This window comes from Salvelinus fontinalis, chromosome 6 (genome assembly GCF_029448725.1).
Source record: "Salvelinus fontinalis isolate EN_2023a chromosome 6, ASM2944872v1, whole genome shotgun sequence".
NCBI classification, from domain to species: Eukaryota; Metazoa; Chordata; class Actinopteri; order Salmoniformes; family Salmonidae; genus Salvelinus; species Salvelinus fontinalis.
In genome coordinates, this window is record NC_074670.1 from 34,236,073 (window position 1) to 34,254,674 (window position 18,602).

Genomic DNA, 18,602 nt, shown 5'->3' on the forward strand with positions numbered 1-18,602 from the left:
TGGTGTGAGCAAAACCGACTATTCAAGTCTAGCAATGGGCAATTGTGAATAGTCTTTTGAATCATGCTTACTTTGGATCAATCAATGAATTCTATACATGGCGTATAATGTACAGCCTAATATGTATATTTCCAGTTACTTTGTCATTACTGCCCTGTTCAATTTCCTAAAAAATGCATCCTTCCTTCCTACTTTCCTTGAAGTAATAACACATTTGACATAATGTGGATTGGTGGAGGCTGTGTTGTCTAACCCTATCAAACCTTGTCAGATCAGTGATTACTTCAACGAGTACGTTTACATGCACACTAATAATTTGATGGCTGTAGGCCAAGTACGGCATTAGTAATCTAAACACATCTTAATTGGCGTAAAGGTCATAATCGAAGTAAGCATACCGCTGATTACAACAACCGGATATCTGAGCAATCTTTCAAATGATTAGGGCATGTAAACACCTTTTAATTGGAGTTCCAGTGGTGTATTGGATCTGTGCATGTCCTACACCAGCCGTTCAACCCTCCCTTTTTTGCGTGAGTGAAGAGAGTTCTGAAAAAGTCAAAGTATGCGTCATAGAAATCCAGCTAACGGCCAAAATAATGGAAACACTTGAGTAAATGAGGGATACAGTGTATTGAAAGCAGGTGCTTCCACACAGGTGTGGTTCCTGAGGTAGTTAAGCAATTAACATTCCCATCATGCTTAGGGTCATGTGTAAAATTTATGGGTAGGCCATTCTTTTGACTACCATGACAATGCCCCTATCCACAGGGGACAGGTGGTCACTGAATGGTTTGATGAGCATGAAAATGATGGCCGTCTCAGTCACCAGATCTTAACCCAATTGAACACTTATGGGAGACTCTGGAGTGGCGTCTGAGACAGCGTTTCCCACCACCGAAAACAAAACACCAAATGATGGAATTTCTCATAGAAGAATGGTGTCGTATCCCTCCAATAGAGTTCCAGACACTTGTAGAATCTATGCTAAAGGCGCACTGAAGCTGTTCTGGATCGTGGTGGCCCAACGCCCTATTAAGATACTTTGCGTTGGTGTTTCCTTTATTTTGTCAGTTACCTATAGTTTTCACATTCAAACTTTATATGTCCAAACACAGAATCAACTAAGCTTCCCAAAAATAAGATGGTCGGTACGGTAGAACTTTTATTTGGACTCCCGATTTTCTGAATTTATCAAAGTCCCATCGGGTAGCCTGATTTCAGATGTGTCCATGTAAAAAGGATTATTTAGGAAATGATTCTTCTTGCAAAGCATGTAAAACATTATAATAGAAATATTATATTAATCTGAGTATTCAAAATAATCACATTGTTGTGTTCCTGTAAACAAACCCAATTCAAACATGACTTGCAGGTTGCTCTCCACAGAATGCATATGTCTCCTTCAGGAATGAGCCTGTGCACATTTAAAGTAATTACTCCTTGAGACAGACAGGAGATCCATACGTGGACAGTGCAGAGAGAGCAAGTGCAGGGCATTAAACAAGCATTCATTCTGGGACGCCCCCTGCATGCCAATCATTTTAAGTGTGGCCTTTCTCTGTTGGTCATATATCACTGTACAACAATCAGACTGGTACTGTTGAGGGCCTCATGTTCTCATAGGAGATACTGTACTTTGCAAAATGCCATACAATCTATAGTAGGTACAAGTTTAATTTGGTTGAATGAAATCAAAATAATTTGTGAGATAAATAATACAGTATGTGAACGGAAGTGACATAACTAATATTACATTTCACTATTTTGACATATATAATGACACCATGCTGGGATTATATGTAAATGTTTTCATGTATCCAGGATGTAAGGGTGAAGTACAATACCAATCCCATGAAAAATCTGAGGGTTTTCTGTATTCCCACCAAAGGCAGCCTTACCCTCTCCTCAACCCTAATGTCTGACATTTAGAATAGATCACTTTAGACATTCAGGGTATTGCTGTTTCTAAGCTGCAATGCTCCTGTACATTTCCGTAATATATTTTACCGTCTAGACATCGCATTGTCGCAGAGGGCGGCTGTTAAGCTGCTATTTCCTGTGTTTATCTCCAATCCTAGAGGTCACTGATGCACCTCTCACCTCAATGTTCTTGGGCCTTAGCAGAATGACTCAGCAGTGCCTTTGACATTTCCCCATATTTCCCCTATTTCCAGTGTAATGAGCTCACTGCACATTTGCTATCCCTGGCTGACGTCATGTTTTAGATGGTATCAGGATGGCAGAAGGGATGATTGTATGAAAGGATTCCATACGCATATGAAGACTAGAATCTTAAAGATAATATGAAAAGGTAATGGTATAGGAAACCTACCAAATAAGAGCAAGATCCCCCTCTGCAGTTTAGAAAATGCTGTCATAATGCTGCGCTGATAAACATTTACAATACATGTTTAACTTAAGGGAATATATATATATATATATATCACGAAGCACACAGAGGAAATATAAACAATGAGAACATTGCCATGGCAACATGACAACATCTCTGTCCTTTTATAGAACATTATGCTAGGCCCAAATCATATACATACTGTATAAAAAAAAACACACTGAACAATAATTCCTTAGATCTAAAATGATTAGCATAAACTAACCGTGGACAAATATGACAGACGTTGTTTACTTCCTGACGTCAGAGTAATCAAGACGTTGCGGATGTCTCGGTACATTTACATGTGATTGTTGTGACATCCTTCCGCCGACTCTTTTCATCTACGCAAATAATAGTCGCTGATTTAAAGACTATTGTTCCTCATGCAAATTGGATCATCTCAAGTTTCCCCTTGATGTCGTGCACTTAGTTTACCTAATGAACCAGTTTCAAAATGTCTCTTTTTTTAATGCAGAATATAGGTCAGATTTCTAACTCTCTGTATATTGTGTGTACTGTAATATCAGGTGGAAGTTTAAAGGTTAAAGGTTGTTGTTCGTGAGATTGAATTGTCTACGCTCGACTGATTCCTGCTCTGCTGGACTTGTAGCCAGCGATTCACTATTCATTTTCATCACATCTTCGAGCAATATGCAAACCACACTACTAGTGATCAAACGAACAGTGACAGATTTAAGTACCGATGTCTATAAGCCTCCAGTAAGCGATGCATTATGAAATCATGTATAACCTTTGTACTGTATATAGACTGAGCCATGATATGAACACTAAAATGCATTATACACAGATGGTTCGTAGACAGTGTTACTGCGCAACAAGGCTAATGTAACTAATCAAAGACCCAATTGTGGGGTCAAAACCCATGTCATGACAAAGAAGACAGTGGTTAACCAAAAAAGACTGTCAAGTTAGTACAGAACTATAACACTGTGGAACCAAACCGAGCGCTACTATGAGTAACTGGAAACCGTTAAAAAAATGATTTGACCTTTATTTAACTAGGCAAGTCAGTTAAGAACAAATTATTATTTACAATGACGGCCTACCGGGGAACAGTAAGTCAAATGCCGTGTTCAGAGGCAGAACGACAGATTTTGTACCTTGTCAGCTCAGGCATTTGATCCAGCACCCTTTTGGTTACTGGCCCCATGCTCTAACCACTAGGCTACCTGCCATGAACAAATCAATCATATAAAAATACTGAGGGGAAAGTTGAGTGAAAAAATATATATTTGAGAAAAGCACAGCGGCGAAACTACTCACTAACTCTCTTTGATAGAGAATTGATTTTGGAGAATAAGCGTGCTGATTAGACCGAGGACCAATCAAACACTTAATTCTTGATAAAAAAAAAAGGGCCGGCGTCATCCAATCACGTCGCAGATTGGCAGGCCCCTTGCTGACAACATAAACTGCTATTACTATGACAGCCATCCCATGCCTTCTAAGATTCTCGCTCACTTCTGTAGTGGTGACCTGAGGGAAGGGTACTGTTCTGAACGTTGGATGGAATGCCCTTCTGCTAATGCTATGATTCATGCAAGCATCGCTAATCGCTTAGCTGATCTGCACTGACAATCCCAAGTCGCCCACTAACCTCCACACCCCCATTAAATTCCTCTCCCGTGCCTCCCCATCAATGATAATCTCCATCTCAAGTCCCATCTATCTTCGTCTGGGTACATGCAGAAGGGCAGCCCTTGAGTGATTCACAGCATATACTCTGTGGTTAACCATAGTGCACCCCGGGGACAGTCAGACAGTAGATGGTTAAACATTCCTTTAGATGGAGGAGGATACCCAGGTTGTCTTATATAGCACACAGAGAGACCAGAGAGGGATCTCCAGGTGCTTTCACTGTGTTAACTAAATTGACAGTGACTTCTAACCTCCAAGCTATCAGTCAATGGAGGGAGTGAGCGAGTGCAGTAAACGCGGAAGCTCGAGAGGTATCTCTCCTGATATAGTTGAAAAAGGTGTGAGGCGGAATTGTCTTTAAGAGATCTCTGTTTCCCCAGAGTGATAGCCATTAATTTGCAATGGTTTGGCCCAGGGAGGTTTGTCTTAGCAACCCCCCCCCCCCCCCCCCCCCCCAACACCCAGCCATGAAACCTCACACACAATGCAGGGAAGGAATCACACGACCAGACCTGACATTTGCAGCGCACCCATAACAATAAGGTGCCTGATTAAAAAGCAAAATGAAATCATACCACGCCCTGTACATTGTACTAAGTCCCAGCTAAATAGGATTTAAACCTGTGCAGCCCACTGATACCTTCGGTGTCAAATCCTGATTACTATAAAGGGGAGGAGAAAAGGTCTCGCTATTGTAATGCCTGTGTAACAAGGGGTGTCTTAGAGCTGAGTAGTTACACCAGTATACACAGTCCGTGGACAGATAAGGCTGTATTTTTATAGAGAAGGCGGAGGAAACTGCTCCGTTGAATGCCATGCTATTTGAAAGGCGATGCAATAAAGGCTCGTTTTTTTATCTTGCTTGGGGCAATGCACAAAAGAAGCTAGCATAGCAACGTGGCAGTTTTTAAAATTGGGATCAAAAGGTTCAAGCTAATTAACAAACTAAATAAGAGTCTCCCAAGCTGCGTCTGCTCTCTCTCCCCCTCCCTCTCTCTCTCTCTCTCCACACTGGAGGGAAAAATAGATGGGAGACCATAACGGTGTGTTTGTGTGTGTTTGTGTGTGTATGCATGTGTGGGATGGAAAGAGGATACCTAGTCAGTTGCGCAACTGAATGCATTCAACTGAAATGTGGACTTTCGCATTTAACTCAACCCCTCTGAATCAAAGAGGTGCGGTGAGCTGCCTTAATCGACGTCCACGTCATCAGAGCCCAGGGAGCAGCTTTTGTTGTGGGTTAATTAACTGTCTTGCTCAAGGGCAGAACGGCAGATATATTTCCACCTTGCCGGCTTGGGGATTCAGATCAGCAACTTTTCGGTTACTGGCCCAACACACTACCTGCCACCCCTTTTGTGAACACATATTGGTGTGTGCATGTCGTGCTTGGGCGGGTACATGGGTGCACGTTTACAAATTGCTCCCCGTGCTGAAATGTAACAAATACCTGACAAATTTTCCACCAACAAGTTCGGTTCCAATTCACCATGCTATAGAGCTCCATGACCCACAAAATAAAATGGCTGTCAAATCCAGGAAAGCACACGTCCGGCTGCTACATTTAGTCCCAGGAGGCTGCTGGGGAGAGACAGGGAGATGGTTTAACTGACTTTATCATGCGTGCAAGCTGTTTTTGGTTATGTTCATTTCAATACATTACCTCAATACTTCACAACGAATACATAAGAGTAATCTAGAAAAACATCAACAGTAAATACTGAAACTCAATAAAAGTCCTGCCCAACTCAAGTTTTTGGCTAATTTCTTCAGAACTTGTGGGGGTTGCTCAATATTATTTCTTGAAATAGTTATCAGAAGCATATGCTTGCCGCAGATCTTTCACTGTGGAGCGCACACTTTGTAGTATGATATGAAAACACCATCTGGTGTGGGAACACAGCTAGGCAAGCTGTGTAGCTAAAAGGCTCTAGTGTCATAGGGTTACCTTACTGCTAGGGATATCCGTTACATTAATCCCCAATGGATTTTGGATTTAATAATCATTACCTAGCATGCATAATGCAACAGCTCTACTAATGTACATGGCCGGTGTACTCTTTCTTATGACAACGTTTGTTGCTAAGTATAGCATATGATCATCATTGTGTTTCACGTTGTTTCAACGTTTTCATAAGGCATTATATTAAACCTTTCCTATTATTGTCTTTCATTAGATTATGTCAAAATAGTGACACTAATTATTACTTATATGTCACTTACGCTGACATATGTCCGGATTCATAAAAATGTAACACATGAATATGAAAATTCCTAACAGTAGCCTTATATTTCAGAATATTGCCTGGAGTGTTTGCTTGTTTGTAGGGTAACATTTTGTCTCCTATGGAGCAGAGACAGTGTGTCCTGCTGACAGCGGAGAACTGGAAACACATTCTGAGACAGGGCCCTCTCCTGAACAAAATGAACATCTGCCGTTTCTCATCAGCTATATTGAAGCTAATGACGGGCCGCAAGTGTGCTGACAGTGAATGGAATTGGATTGTGTACAAGAGCCCCTGTGAGACCAGACATATGTTCTGGAGTGTGTTTGTGGATGGAGTTTTTGTGAGTGTGCGTTTATGTTTATGTTTATGTTTATGTTTATGTTTATGTTTATGTTTATGTTTGAGAGAGAGAGAGAGAGAGAGAGAGAGAGAGAGAGAGAGAGAGAGAGAGAGAGAGAGAGAGAGAGAGAGAGAGAGAGAGAGAGAGAGAGAGAGAGAGAGAGAGAGAGAGAGAGGAGAGAGAGAGAGAGAGAGAGAGAGAGAGAGAGAGAGAGAGAGAGAGAGAGAGAGAGAGAGAGAGAGAGAGGAGGAGAGAGAGAGAGAGAGAGAGAGAGAGAGAGAGAGAGAGAGAGAGAGAGAGAGACCGCTGGCATGAGTTATTAAGTGAAGACGTTGCGTATATTGTGCCTGTGTGGGCGAGTGAAGTGTGTTTTTGACAGGTAGAATAACTGTTGTACCCTTCTTCCCTTTCAATCTCTGTCTCTGCGTCGCTAACAGAGACCACTGCATCACACACATCACAGGAGCCCACTCTCGCTGGATACAATTGTACTGTGACCTCTCCCAGTCTTTGTTCGTATGCACCACAACAACTTCCAGGCTGCTAGCCTAGCGCTCTGCCAAGAGGATTCTCCCAGCTTGCCGCCTCCTCTTCTGTCTAGGGACAGATTAAATTCACACAAATGAAATATTCGTTTTCCACTCTGGCAATTGATGGCCATCTTAATTTCACACAACTGTTGATGTGTTCACCTCTTGCTGTTGCCTTTCTTTATCTTTTATTTTTTTAAATGATTTCACCTTTACGGTAACAGGTAGGCTAGTTGAGAACAAGTTCTCATTTACAACTGCGACCTGGCCAAGATAAAGCAAAGCAGTGCGACACAAACAACAACACAGAGTTACATGGAATAAACAAGCGTACAGTCAACACAATAGAAAAGAAAGTCTATACACAGTGTGTGCAAATGGCATGAGGAGGTAAGGCAATAAATAGGCCAGAGTAGCAAAGTAATTACAATTTAGCAGATTAACACTGGAGTGATAGATGAGCAGATGATGATGAGCAGATTATGGTGTGTAAGAAGTGATACTGGTGTGCAAAAGAGCAGCAAAGTAAATAAAAACAATATGGGGATGAGGTAGGTAGATTGGATGGGCTATTTACAGACGGACTATGTGCAAGCTGCAGCGATTGGTTAGCTGCTCAGATAGCTGATGTTTAAAGTTAGTGAGGGAAATGTAAGTCTATAGCTTCAGCGATTTTTGCAATTCATTCCAGACACTGGCAGGAGAGAACTAGAAGGAAAGGCGGCCAAATGGGGTGTTGGCTTTGGGGATGACCAGTGAGATATACCTGCTGGAGCGCGTGCTACGAGTGGGTGTTGTTATCGTGACCAGTAAGCTGAGATAAGGTGGAGCTTTACCTAGCATAGACTTGTAGATGACCTGGAGCCAGTGGGTCTGGCGACGAATATGTAGCGAGGGCCAGCCGACTAGAGCATACAGGTCGCAGTGGTGGGTGGTATAAGGCTCTTTGGTAACAAGGCGGATGGCACTGTGATAGACTGCATCCAATTTGCTGAGTAGAGTATTGGAAGCTAGTTTGTAGATGACATCGCCGAAGTCGAGGATCGGTAGGATAGTCAGTTTTACTAGGGTAAGTTTGCGGCGTGAGTGAAAGAGGCTTTGTTGCAAAATAGAAAGCCGATTCTAGATTTGATTTTGGATTGGAGATGTTTGATATGACTCTGGAAGGAGAGTTTAAAGTCTAGCCATTTGTAGTTGTCCACGTATTCTAGGTCAGAACCGTCCAGAGTAGTGATGCTAACGATTGAAAAGCATGCATTTGGTTTTGCTAGCGTTTAAGAGCAGTTGGAGGCCACGGAAGGAGTGTTGAATGGCATTGAAGCTCGTTTGGAGGTTCATTATTAACACAGTGTCCAAAGAAGGGCCAGATGTATACAGAATGGTGTCGTCTGCGTAGAGGTGGATCAGGGAATCAACCGCAGCAAGAGCGACATCGTTGATATATACAGAGAAAATAGTCTGCCCGAGAATTGAACCCTGTTCACCACTATTTCTCTCTCTTTCTCTCTTCTTTCTGTTGTCGTGATTCTTTTGCACACGGCCTTGAGTTCAACTTTTGTATAAATAGACGTGAAGTACTATATAACGGCCTTTTTCACAACCTCTTGAAATATTTGCGAGTCATTTAAAATGAGAAGTTTGCATGAACCCCGGTGAGGAGGATCTAGGCAAGTGTGTGTATGTAGGTGAGAGCGAGTGAGTGAGTGAGAGAGAGAGTAAAGGAGAGTGCTCTCCTTCTCGCCTGCATTCTGGAGAAGCTAATCACGTGAAGAACATTTTCTGGTTTGGAGGGATAGAGACCAGCCTCTGAAGTGGCTCGTCGTGTTTGGAGAATTTCAACCGATCAGCAGCTAGCGAACGCAGCTCTAATTCTCCTCACAGAAGTGTGGCTTTGGAACAGTCACAATGCATACAGCAGCAAATACATCTTGAGACTTCTCGACTGTTATTTCACACACAAAATGCATTTAGGTAGTGTTTTCCCCAAAGCATAAATTACATTTGGGGAGACAAAATGAAAACGCAGAGACCGGCTGTTTGAGGAGGAGGGGCAAAAGGGAGCAAATGAAATGAAAGTGATGTCATATCATGAGGAAGATTGATTGACTGGCCATGATGAAGTATTAGGTACAGTAGATAAAGTAATTGAATATTCAATACATCCCTGTCTGGCACTTAAAAGCAGCATTAAGAAATAAAAGAGACAAGAGACTATAAATTAGTTGAATTAATCTTCTGCCTACAACTAAAATGAAATAAGCATAACTATATGTATCGATTAAATGGTTTGTAATTTCATTGGTTCTCAGCATAAGCATTGGCTGCTCTATGACAGTGAGGCATGATAGTGAGCCATCCATTATATATAAAATCATTGCCATTGTTTACATTTACATTTAAGTAATTTAGCAGACGCTCTTATCCAGAGCGACTTACAAATTGGAAAGTTCATACATATTCATCCTGGTCCCCCCGTGGGAAATGAACCCACAACCCTGGCGTTGCAAGCGCCATGCTCTCCCAACTGAGCCACACGGGACTCGAGGTAAGTAAGGGCAGTGTTCGTGTGATATTAATCATGTAGGCCCTACTTAAAAAAAGGCTAACAGAGAGGAGTCTTGCTACTATTGTTCTAAGCTGTTGAAAAATGCATATGTTCCTTTACCTACTGTTCACTTAACTTAGCTTGCATCACTTAGCTTTCAGTAACTTCCCTCTAAACTTGTTATTTTACATTCTAAAATGGGTGGTATAGCCTACCTCATGTTAAATTAAGTGTGCTCAAAGCTCAGTGGTTGGCTGAATTTGTCACATAACCATTGGCATCCATTGAAGTTGGCATAACTTAAAGACGAAATCCGGGATCTTAAGCACAACAATATATTGTACGAATTGGATTCATCACATATCATACAAATTGCTAATATATGTATGTATGTATATATATATATATATATATATATGTATATTATTATTTAAAAAATTCAGGACGTAACATCAAACAAATTGGATGACGTAGTACGCAGGAAACGAGGACCCGTTCTGGCTCATGAGCACCACTTTCAAAGCTACTGGTTGACATTATACAATTGTTGTACAATTTTATTTCTCGTGTTAACAATAAATTATTGAGGTTCGATGCCGATATAATGTAGGGACAAAATTGAGTGGTTCGCTTCCAAAAAGTGGGCCACAACTGGGTAAGTCGAGTTGTTGCACCTAATGGTGCTACGATGCTCCGAGATTCGTACTTTTAATTTGCGCTTTGTTTTACCCACATCATTTTTACCACAAGGACAATTTATAAGATAAATACAGTACATGCCTTAGTGGAGCACGTGATATCACCTTTGATTGGGATCTACACTTGTAGTTTCCATCCGGTAGAGGCGCAAATAGACGTTGTGCAGGGATATTTTGGGGTGGTAAATCAGAGTTCACCAATTGATCTCTGAGAATCTCTCGTGAGAATACGACCAAGGGAGGGTCCGAAAACACATTACCGATAATGTCATTGGATCTTAGAATGTGCCAATGTTTGTGAACAATTCCCTTAATTTGTTTCCGAGCACTTTGAATAGCGGGTAGTTAGAACGCAAGAATGCTTCTTTTTGCGAGACTGTCCTTGAAAGAGATCATGTCTCGATTTGTTTTCTCAATGGCATACTATAGAGAAAGAGACATTAGGCTGTTGGTCTAGTCTCTGACAAAGCACAAGCAAATGCCTGAATTTCATGACTATTGTACAGTGTTGCACCATTTAACAAGGTCCTTGTTTCCACGTATGACTGAGAGAATCAATTTAATCACGAGCACCGGTAGAAACAATCAATCGGTGTCTGAGCTTCACTGATTATAAGCTAAAACCAGACCTCATTGTCAACCGGGGTAGCCTAGCAAAAAATATACTCAAATCACTCTATCCTATACATTATCTATGTCCCATAGAAATGACGGTATGAACACTAGTTGTTTAGCAGGGTAAAAACAAGAAAAAGAAGAGGAGAGGGAGGACGCTGAAGGTTAGGAGGAAAAAAAATAGGCCTAGATATAGTAGAAAGAGTCTTTTCTCTTTGATTCCCTCAGACGTTTACAGGCCTGCAGAAGGAGTGCGATTGACCATCTGGCCCTCAGTATGGAGCTATGCACTGTAAAAACACTCAAATCAATGGAAACAACTCCACCTTGGATACCCACCATTACACAGATGGTGTACATGGAGAGAACTGCTTAGGCTTCCTAACGAAGAGCAGACACTGCACAGACAGAACACCCCACGCCACAGGCCCGCCACCACCACCCACTTCCAGTGAATGTTGCTTGCTTGTACGGTATTGTAACGTATTGTTCAACGCTGGCCGGCGACCATGAACTACAACAGGGCCCTCTGGTGGTCTGTTGATAAATGGCTTTGACCCGGATACACTCTCTTAACGTCACACATAATGTACATGCACACAGCGGAGTCGTTTCAACTAAACCTAGGGTATGGCAAGCTAAATTGACTCCAGCCATTATCACCGTGTTGCTGTAGTTTCACTCACCTCAGTCAATAGGGGACTTAAAACTCTACAAAAAAAGTTATACAAGAATTCAGTGCTACGCACCGGGATTAAAAATCTAGTTTAGTTTCATGTCAAGTCAAACAGCAGTGACCTAGCCAAAGCCATCTACTACAGACATCTTTATGCGCTGTTCCCTGCAGCTGCATTGATGCGCTCTCCATAACTCCAGCCAGCCAGGCTACCACATGGTCCTAAAGAGAACCCTCAAATATCACTAAACTGCATTTGGCTTTTAAGGGTTGGAATGATTGGAATGATTTCAGGGTTGGAGTGATCTTAGTAGCCTATTTTTAATTGTTGATGTTGAGCTAGGTTATGGCGACTGCCAATTGACACCCCTTACGCACATATAGTCTAGGGTATCACATGTACCGTACATGAGCATGCGATGATGCCCATAAACAAACATACAGTAGATTACGTGCAGACAGGCATACAAAGTCATTAAAAGGCACTCAGAAATTAACTTAAAAATGAACGTTTACAGAGACAGTGTTATTGACATAGATGTCACTATATTATTACTGTATAACATATGCCTAAGAAGTACAGTAGACACAACCCACACACACACACTCACACACATTCAGACTGTACACATAGACACGTTTTCAGGCATTTCATTTTTTCTGTTCTAAAGCATTTGTATGTTTTTGTTGATGTGGACATCAACTCAAATTCAGCACATTTTCTTGGCACATCCTTCTCATCTGCCTTCTGTCAAAAGCCTAACTCACGGATACAGAAAGAACTGCACCTGCACTAGAAGAAAAATCCAAATAATATTCACAAAAAAATTGCAATAACGCAGCTTGTAGCGCATTTCAAGGTAAATTTGTCTCAGACGGTGGCCTTTCAACAACAAGACCTGTCACAGGCTATTTTCAGACTCCATTGAATGTGCTGCGGTAATAGAGAAAAAAAAGGTTCTATTTTGACAAAATTCTTCAACTTGCATCACTAAAACAAAGCAGACTCTGCGCGCGGCATCTAAGAAATCACAACTCTCCACGACAATGTCGTAGCTGTTCACAATGCTGCAGTCAATCATCAAGACATGACCGGACAGAATAAACGATGACAAACCACATCTGTAATACTCAATACAATAGCATAGTTTTCTAGTGAGGAATCATGGTTTGGCTTGCTCTCAATATTTTTCTAATAATTTGTATAGGAAAATATACATATATAGGCTAGTCATTTCAACTACCAGAAATCAACATTTATTTAACCAAATATTTGATTATATAGAATGTGTACTGTATGGCCTATATGACTGTCTTAGTGGTTATTTGTTGACAGGTTAAAACGAGATTATGGTGTAGCCTAATAACCATGTAATAACATATATTTTACTTTAAGACATAGGCCTGCCTGTTCTTTAAAAACAAATGGACTGGATTTGGGCAAAATAGATTATACCCCATGTTTGTTCACTATTTTACATAATGACTGGTTAGGGTATGTGTTAAAACAAAATATTCACATTTGTCCAGGACCCTATCATATCTCTCTCCATCATTTAAATTGAGCCTTGTAAAGCTACGTTAATGTCGACTAATACCATTTTGAGTAATTGTCCTGCATGGCACCGAGCCACTTGTCAAAAGCGATTTACATTGGGACAAAAACGTATTGATCTTCATTCTGTCCCTCTCTCCTCCCGGCGAAAAAAGGTTTCATCGTATCGCCACGCTCAGAATGAGAATTCTCACATTGTTTTACTTGGAGTGATTCCAAAAGACAGCGGCAGCATCACGTGCTCACTTGTATCATCACATTAACCGTAAGGCAAGGGGGAAAGATTGTGAAAAAAAAGCCACTAGAGATCAACGCAGGAGTTGCTTACAAACTTCCTTCACTCCTTAGGGCTTCGCGTCATGCGGCTGTCCAAGACAGGCGACACCTGTGCCATCTCAGCACACGGGGTCCCTTAATGTACGTTGTTGTTCCTTATTTGCCCTCTCTTATGTACAATAAGATGTTTGTGTTGTGCATATTTATATTGTATTGCTATGCAAACTTGATCTACTTTTTCAAACATTTGTAAGCATGTCGACCTTCTCCAAAATGAACAACTGACGTGAGAAAATGTACGTTGTTGTTCCTTATTTGCCCTCTCTTATGTACAATAAGATGTTTGGGTTGTGCATATTTATATTGTATTGCTATGCAAACTTGATCTACTTTTTCAAACATTTGTAAGCATGTCGACCTTCTCCAAAATGAACAACTGACGTGAGATGAAGACGAATCATGTGTGTTGATGTAGGATGTATTTATAACGCATCAACAATATCGATTGCCACATGATAAACCACACAGGGAACATATAATAGACTATCAGAAAATAATGGCGTTGAAAAACAAACAAGCATGGGTAGGGGTCATTTTTACACGTCGGCTACAATGTGGTTGAATCGACGCCTCCTGACACGAAGTCACAATAGTTGCACAGCATTTAATCCAGTGTATCACTGTCGTATAAACTATTGTGGGCTATAGTCTCTGCAATATCGTTTTAGATGCACACAATCATCTGATAGCATACATTTAAAAAGAGCGTAAAATATATATAAATATTTTATAGATGACGGGCAAGACCCTTACTCCAAAAACCACAGATGCTGCGCAAGCAGATAGACACTCACTTTCCTAAATAGATAGGATTTCCACTCCCAAGAACGATACTGATTATTTACCTATAACCGGTCCATATTACACATAAATAGACAATTAATGACACTTACCTATTCGAATGACATGAGGCATCCCACAAGAGTACTGAATCCAAAAGATACATAGAATGGCCGATGTCCAGTATTCCAAAATCGAACTCCGGGCAGACAACCAAGTGTTTCGCATGATTGTAAAGTCGTGTGATCCACTTTTTAAGATTCCAAAGTCGCTTCAGTGTTGCTCACCAAATTTGAATTCGACAGAGTCATATGTGGATTTGTGTGTCTGCGACAAATGGGCTCTCATTGTACTTGGTGCAACATTCTCCCAGTTTTTTCACTCTCAAGGCTTTGAACGGCTTGTCGAGATTATACCCCAGTTCCACACACAGGCGGATCAGTGTTACACCTGCGAATGCTGGCTGCTACAATTAGCCTTGCACGAGTCTGTATCCCTTCCCCTCCTACGGTTGATGCTATTTGTCTGCTGGCTCGAGAACAACCGGGCTGGATTCCCGTACAAATGCGGAAGGGGACTGCGCCTGCGGTACTTTTGGTCGCCTCCAACGATGCTCTGACCGGTGTTAGCCACAAGAAGCCTTGAAAACCTTTCTTAATACGTTTCTTCAGAATTCATGCAAGCTCATAACACATTTCAAATATATAAAATATCTGTGCTGATTTGAAATATTACATTTTTCAAAAATGTAGACATAGCCAAATTGCAGTTATTATCATGCAGATTGTTGTCTAAATTGCAATTAATGTTCATTTAGAAAAATTATTCGAAAGATTTAAGAAAAGCTTCTTCATAATGCAGAAGTCGTTGCTGTCTGTTTTTCTCATAGCGCAGTGAAGGAATAACCTATTGCGCTTCAAGTTTTAGAAAAATCAATAACAAAAAATCCGTGCACGACCAGAATGGCTTTTTTTTTAACGGAATGCTTGTTCAACTCGCAACCTGTGCGTGGTTGGACAGATTCACTGGTGATGGTGTTTTTTGATACTGAGCAAAGCTTGGGTTGTGGGAGCGAGCGCCACCAGCCTTATTCAATAGTGCCACTAGAGGCACTTGAATCATTAGGCATACATCACAATATCTCCATGAAACATTTGACACATGAGATTATACCACCAGATTACTAAATGTTCAATTATTACTTATTTCTATTTATTTTACATCTATGTGTTGATGGTGCACTTTTGGTTAGATGAATGCTCCCTAAAAAAAACAGTTCATTATAAATATCTTGTTTGTCAAAAATAATCAATGGTGCATTGCTTCAAATGCATATTCTGCCAATTCTACCAAAACAATTGCAATGACACACACTACAAAAGTCTCCCCTTTTAATCTAACAGTGTAGTCTACCCACCCCACTGAATCATTTGGAAAGAATAGGCTGCTCTAATGTAAAGTTGTCTCTAAGGTAAAAAGTGCAGCCATGTCCTCACTGCTTTCAGGCCTAATCAACATGGTGAAAGACAAAACAAAGCCTGTGAACAAATGTAGCAGGAAACGATTGAACGGGTTGAATTGTGTATTTACATGTTGGAAAATAATAGTCTGGCAGTGGGGCGTGGGCCATTGACAAAGCAGACTGCTCATCACGGTTATTTGGAGAGCTCTGTCTGTGTCAATGAGTACATTAAACTCACGTAACTGCTTAGGGCCTTTCTGTCTGTCAATTTGTCATGCTTTATATGGAGCCGTCAGTCGCAAGACGGTGGGTGAAACATGAGTGTAATCACATAGAGAGTGTGTCTGTCACGCCCTGGCCATAGAGAGGCTTTTATTCTCTATTTTGGTTAGGCCAGGGTGTGACTAGGGTGGGCATTCTAGTTTCTTTATTTCTATGTTTTCTATTTCTTTGTGTTTGGCCGGGTGTGTTTCTCAATCAGAGGCAGCTGTCTATCATTGTCTCTGATTGAGAACCATAATTAGGTAGCCCTTTTTTCCACCTGTCTTGGTGGGAAGTTGACTTTGTTTGTGGCACAGCCCTAAGCTTCACGGTTTGTTTTGTATTGTTTATTGTTTTGTCTGCGTCGTTTCTAATAAAGAGAAAATGTACGCTCACTATGCTGCACCTTGGTCCACATCGTGCTTACCGTGGCTAGCGCAGTACTGGTAAGGCACCGTGTTGGTGTCTGCCGTGCGCGTGCACAGCCCGGTGCGCTACCTTCCAGCTCCCCGAATCGGCCGGCTAGAGTGGGCATCGAGCCAGGTCGGAGGATGCCGACACAGGGCATTTGGCCGCCAGTACGTCTCTACGGCCCAGGATATCCTGCGCCGGCTCTGCGCACTGTGTCTCCGATGTGTCTGCACAGCCCAGTGCGTCCTGTGCCTGCGCCCCGCATCTGCAGGGCGAAAGTAACCATCCAGCCAGAACGGGTTGTGCAGGCTCCTAGCTCGAGACCTCCAGTGCGCCTCCACGGCCCAGTGTATCCGGTGCCTCTGCCTAGGACAGGGCCTCCTGTATGTCTCTCCAGCCTGGTGAGTCCTGTGCCTGCGCCTATAATTAATCCTCCTGTGTGTCTTCCCAGCCTGGTGAGCCCTGTGGCAGCTCAACGTACCAGACTGCCCATACGTCTCCTTCCTCCAGTGATGATCCATGGCACGAAGCCTCCAGTGATGATCCATGGCAGGAAGCCTCCAGTGATGATCCATGGCAAGAAGCCTCCAGTGATGATCCATGGCAAGAAGTCTCCAGTGATGATCCATGGCAAGAAGTCTCCAGGGATGATCCATGGCAAGAAGCCTCCAGTGATGATCCATGGAACGAAGCCTCCAGTGATGATCCATGGAGCAAAGCCTCCAGTGATGATCCATGGCACGAAGCCTCCAGTGATAATCCATGGCACGAAGCCTCCAGTGATGATCCATGGCACGAAGCCTCCAGTGATGATCCATGGCACAAAGCCTCCAGTGATCATCCATGGCAAGAAGCTTCCAGTGATGATCCATGGCACGAAGCCTCCAGTGATGATCCATGGCACGAAGCTTTCAGTGATGATCCATGGGACGAAGCCTCCAGTGATGATCCATGGCACGAAGCCTCCAGTGAGGAGTCATGGAGCGAAGGCCTCCATTCCGGAGCCTCCAGCGAAGGTCTCCAGTCCGGAGCCTCCAGCGACGTTCTCCAGTCCGGAGCCTCCAGCGACGTTCTCCAGTCCGGAGCCTCCAGCGACGTTCTCCAGTCCGGAGCCTCCAGCGACATTCTCCAGTCCGGAGCCTCCAGCGACGTTCTCCAGTCCGGAGCCTCCAGCGACGTTCTCCAGTCCGGAGCCTCCAGCGACGTTCTCCAGTCCGGGGCCCGCAACGAGGGTTCCCAGGTGCCACTAAAGTGGGGGGAGCCAGAGCCAGAGGGGGGGTCTACGTCCCACACCAGAGCTGCCGCCGTAAAGGAAGCCCACCCGGACCCTCCCCTTTAGAGTCAGGTTTTGCGGCCGGAGTCCGCAACTTTGGGGGGGGGGGGGTGGGGGGGCGGGGGACACTGTCACGCCCTTATCATAGAGAGGCTTTTATTCTCTATTTTGGTTAGGCCAGGGTGTGACTAGGGTGGGCATTCTAGTTTCTTTATTTCTATGTTTTCTATTTCTTTGTGTTTGGCCGGGTGTGGTTCTCAATCAGAGGCAGCTGTCTATCGTTGTCTCTGAGAGCCAGACTTAGGTAGCCCTTTTTTCCACCTGTCTTGGTGAGAAGTTGACTTTGTTTGTGGCACAGCCCTAAGCTTCACGGTTTGTTTTGTATTGTTTATTGTTTTGTCGGCGTCGTTTCTAATAAAGAGAAAATGTACGCTCACCACGCTGCACCTTGGTCCACATCTTTTAACGGCCGTGACAGCGCCACCACCTGCAGTACACACCCCCTCTCTCCGCCACTTCCTCTCTGCTGTAGGTACAGTAGTGACTGTGTGGAAGTATCAAGTCACATCACACGTGTATTAATCTACTCGGTGATACACAGTACTTATTTACTGCCATGAAGCATTTCAGTGAAAACGTACATTATTATATCAGTTTGTCCCTTTGTCACGACTTCCACTGAAGGTGGCTCTTCGTGTTCGGGCGGCGCTCGGCGGTCATCGTCACCGGTCTACTAGCTGCCACCGATTCCCTTTTCTTTTTCTGTTGGTTATGTCTGTACTGGTTTCACCTGTTTCTTGTTTGGGGGTTGTTTCAGGGCTATTTAAGCATTTCATGC

General features: G+C 42.8%; 1 protein-coding gene across 1 annotated transcript in view; it reads right to left on the reverse strand.

Moving 5' to 3' along the window:
• The window catches only part of LOC129857724 (glutamate receptor ionotropic, kainate 3-like), a 112,279-nt gene extending 96,894 nt beyond the window's left edge, over window positions 1-15,385 (reverse strand). Inside the window, exon 1 of the mRNA XM_055926236.1 lies at window positions 14,471-15,385. Within this exon, the coding sequence (XP_055782211.1) occupies window positions 14,471-14,585 (115 nt within the window). The 5' untranslated portion in view covers window positions 14,586-15,385. The remainder of the gene's footprint in view (window positions 1-14,470) is intronic.
• Between the last annotated feature and the right edge of the window lie 3,217 nt (window positions 15,386-18,602).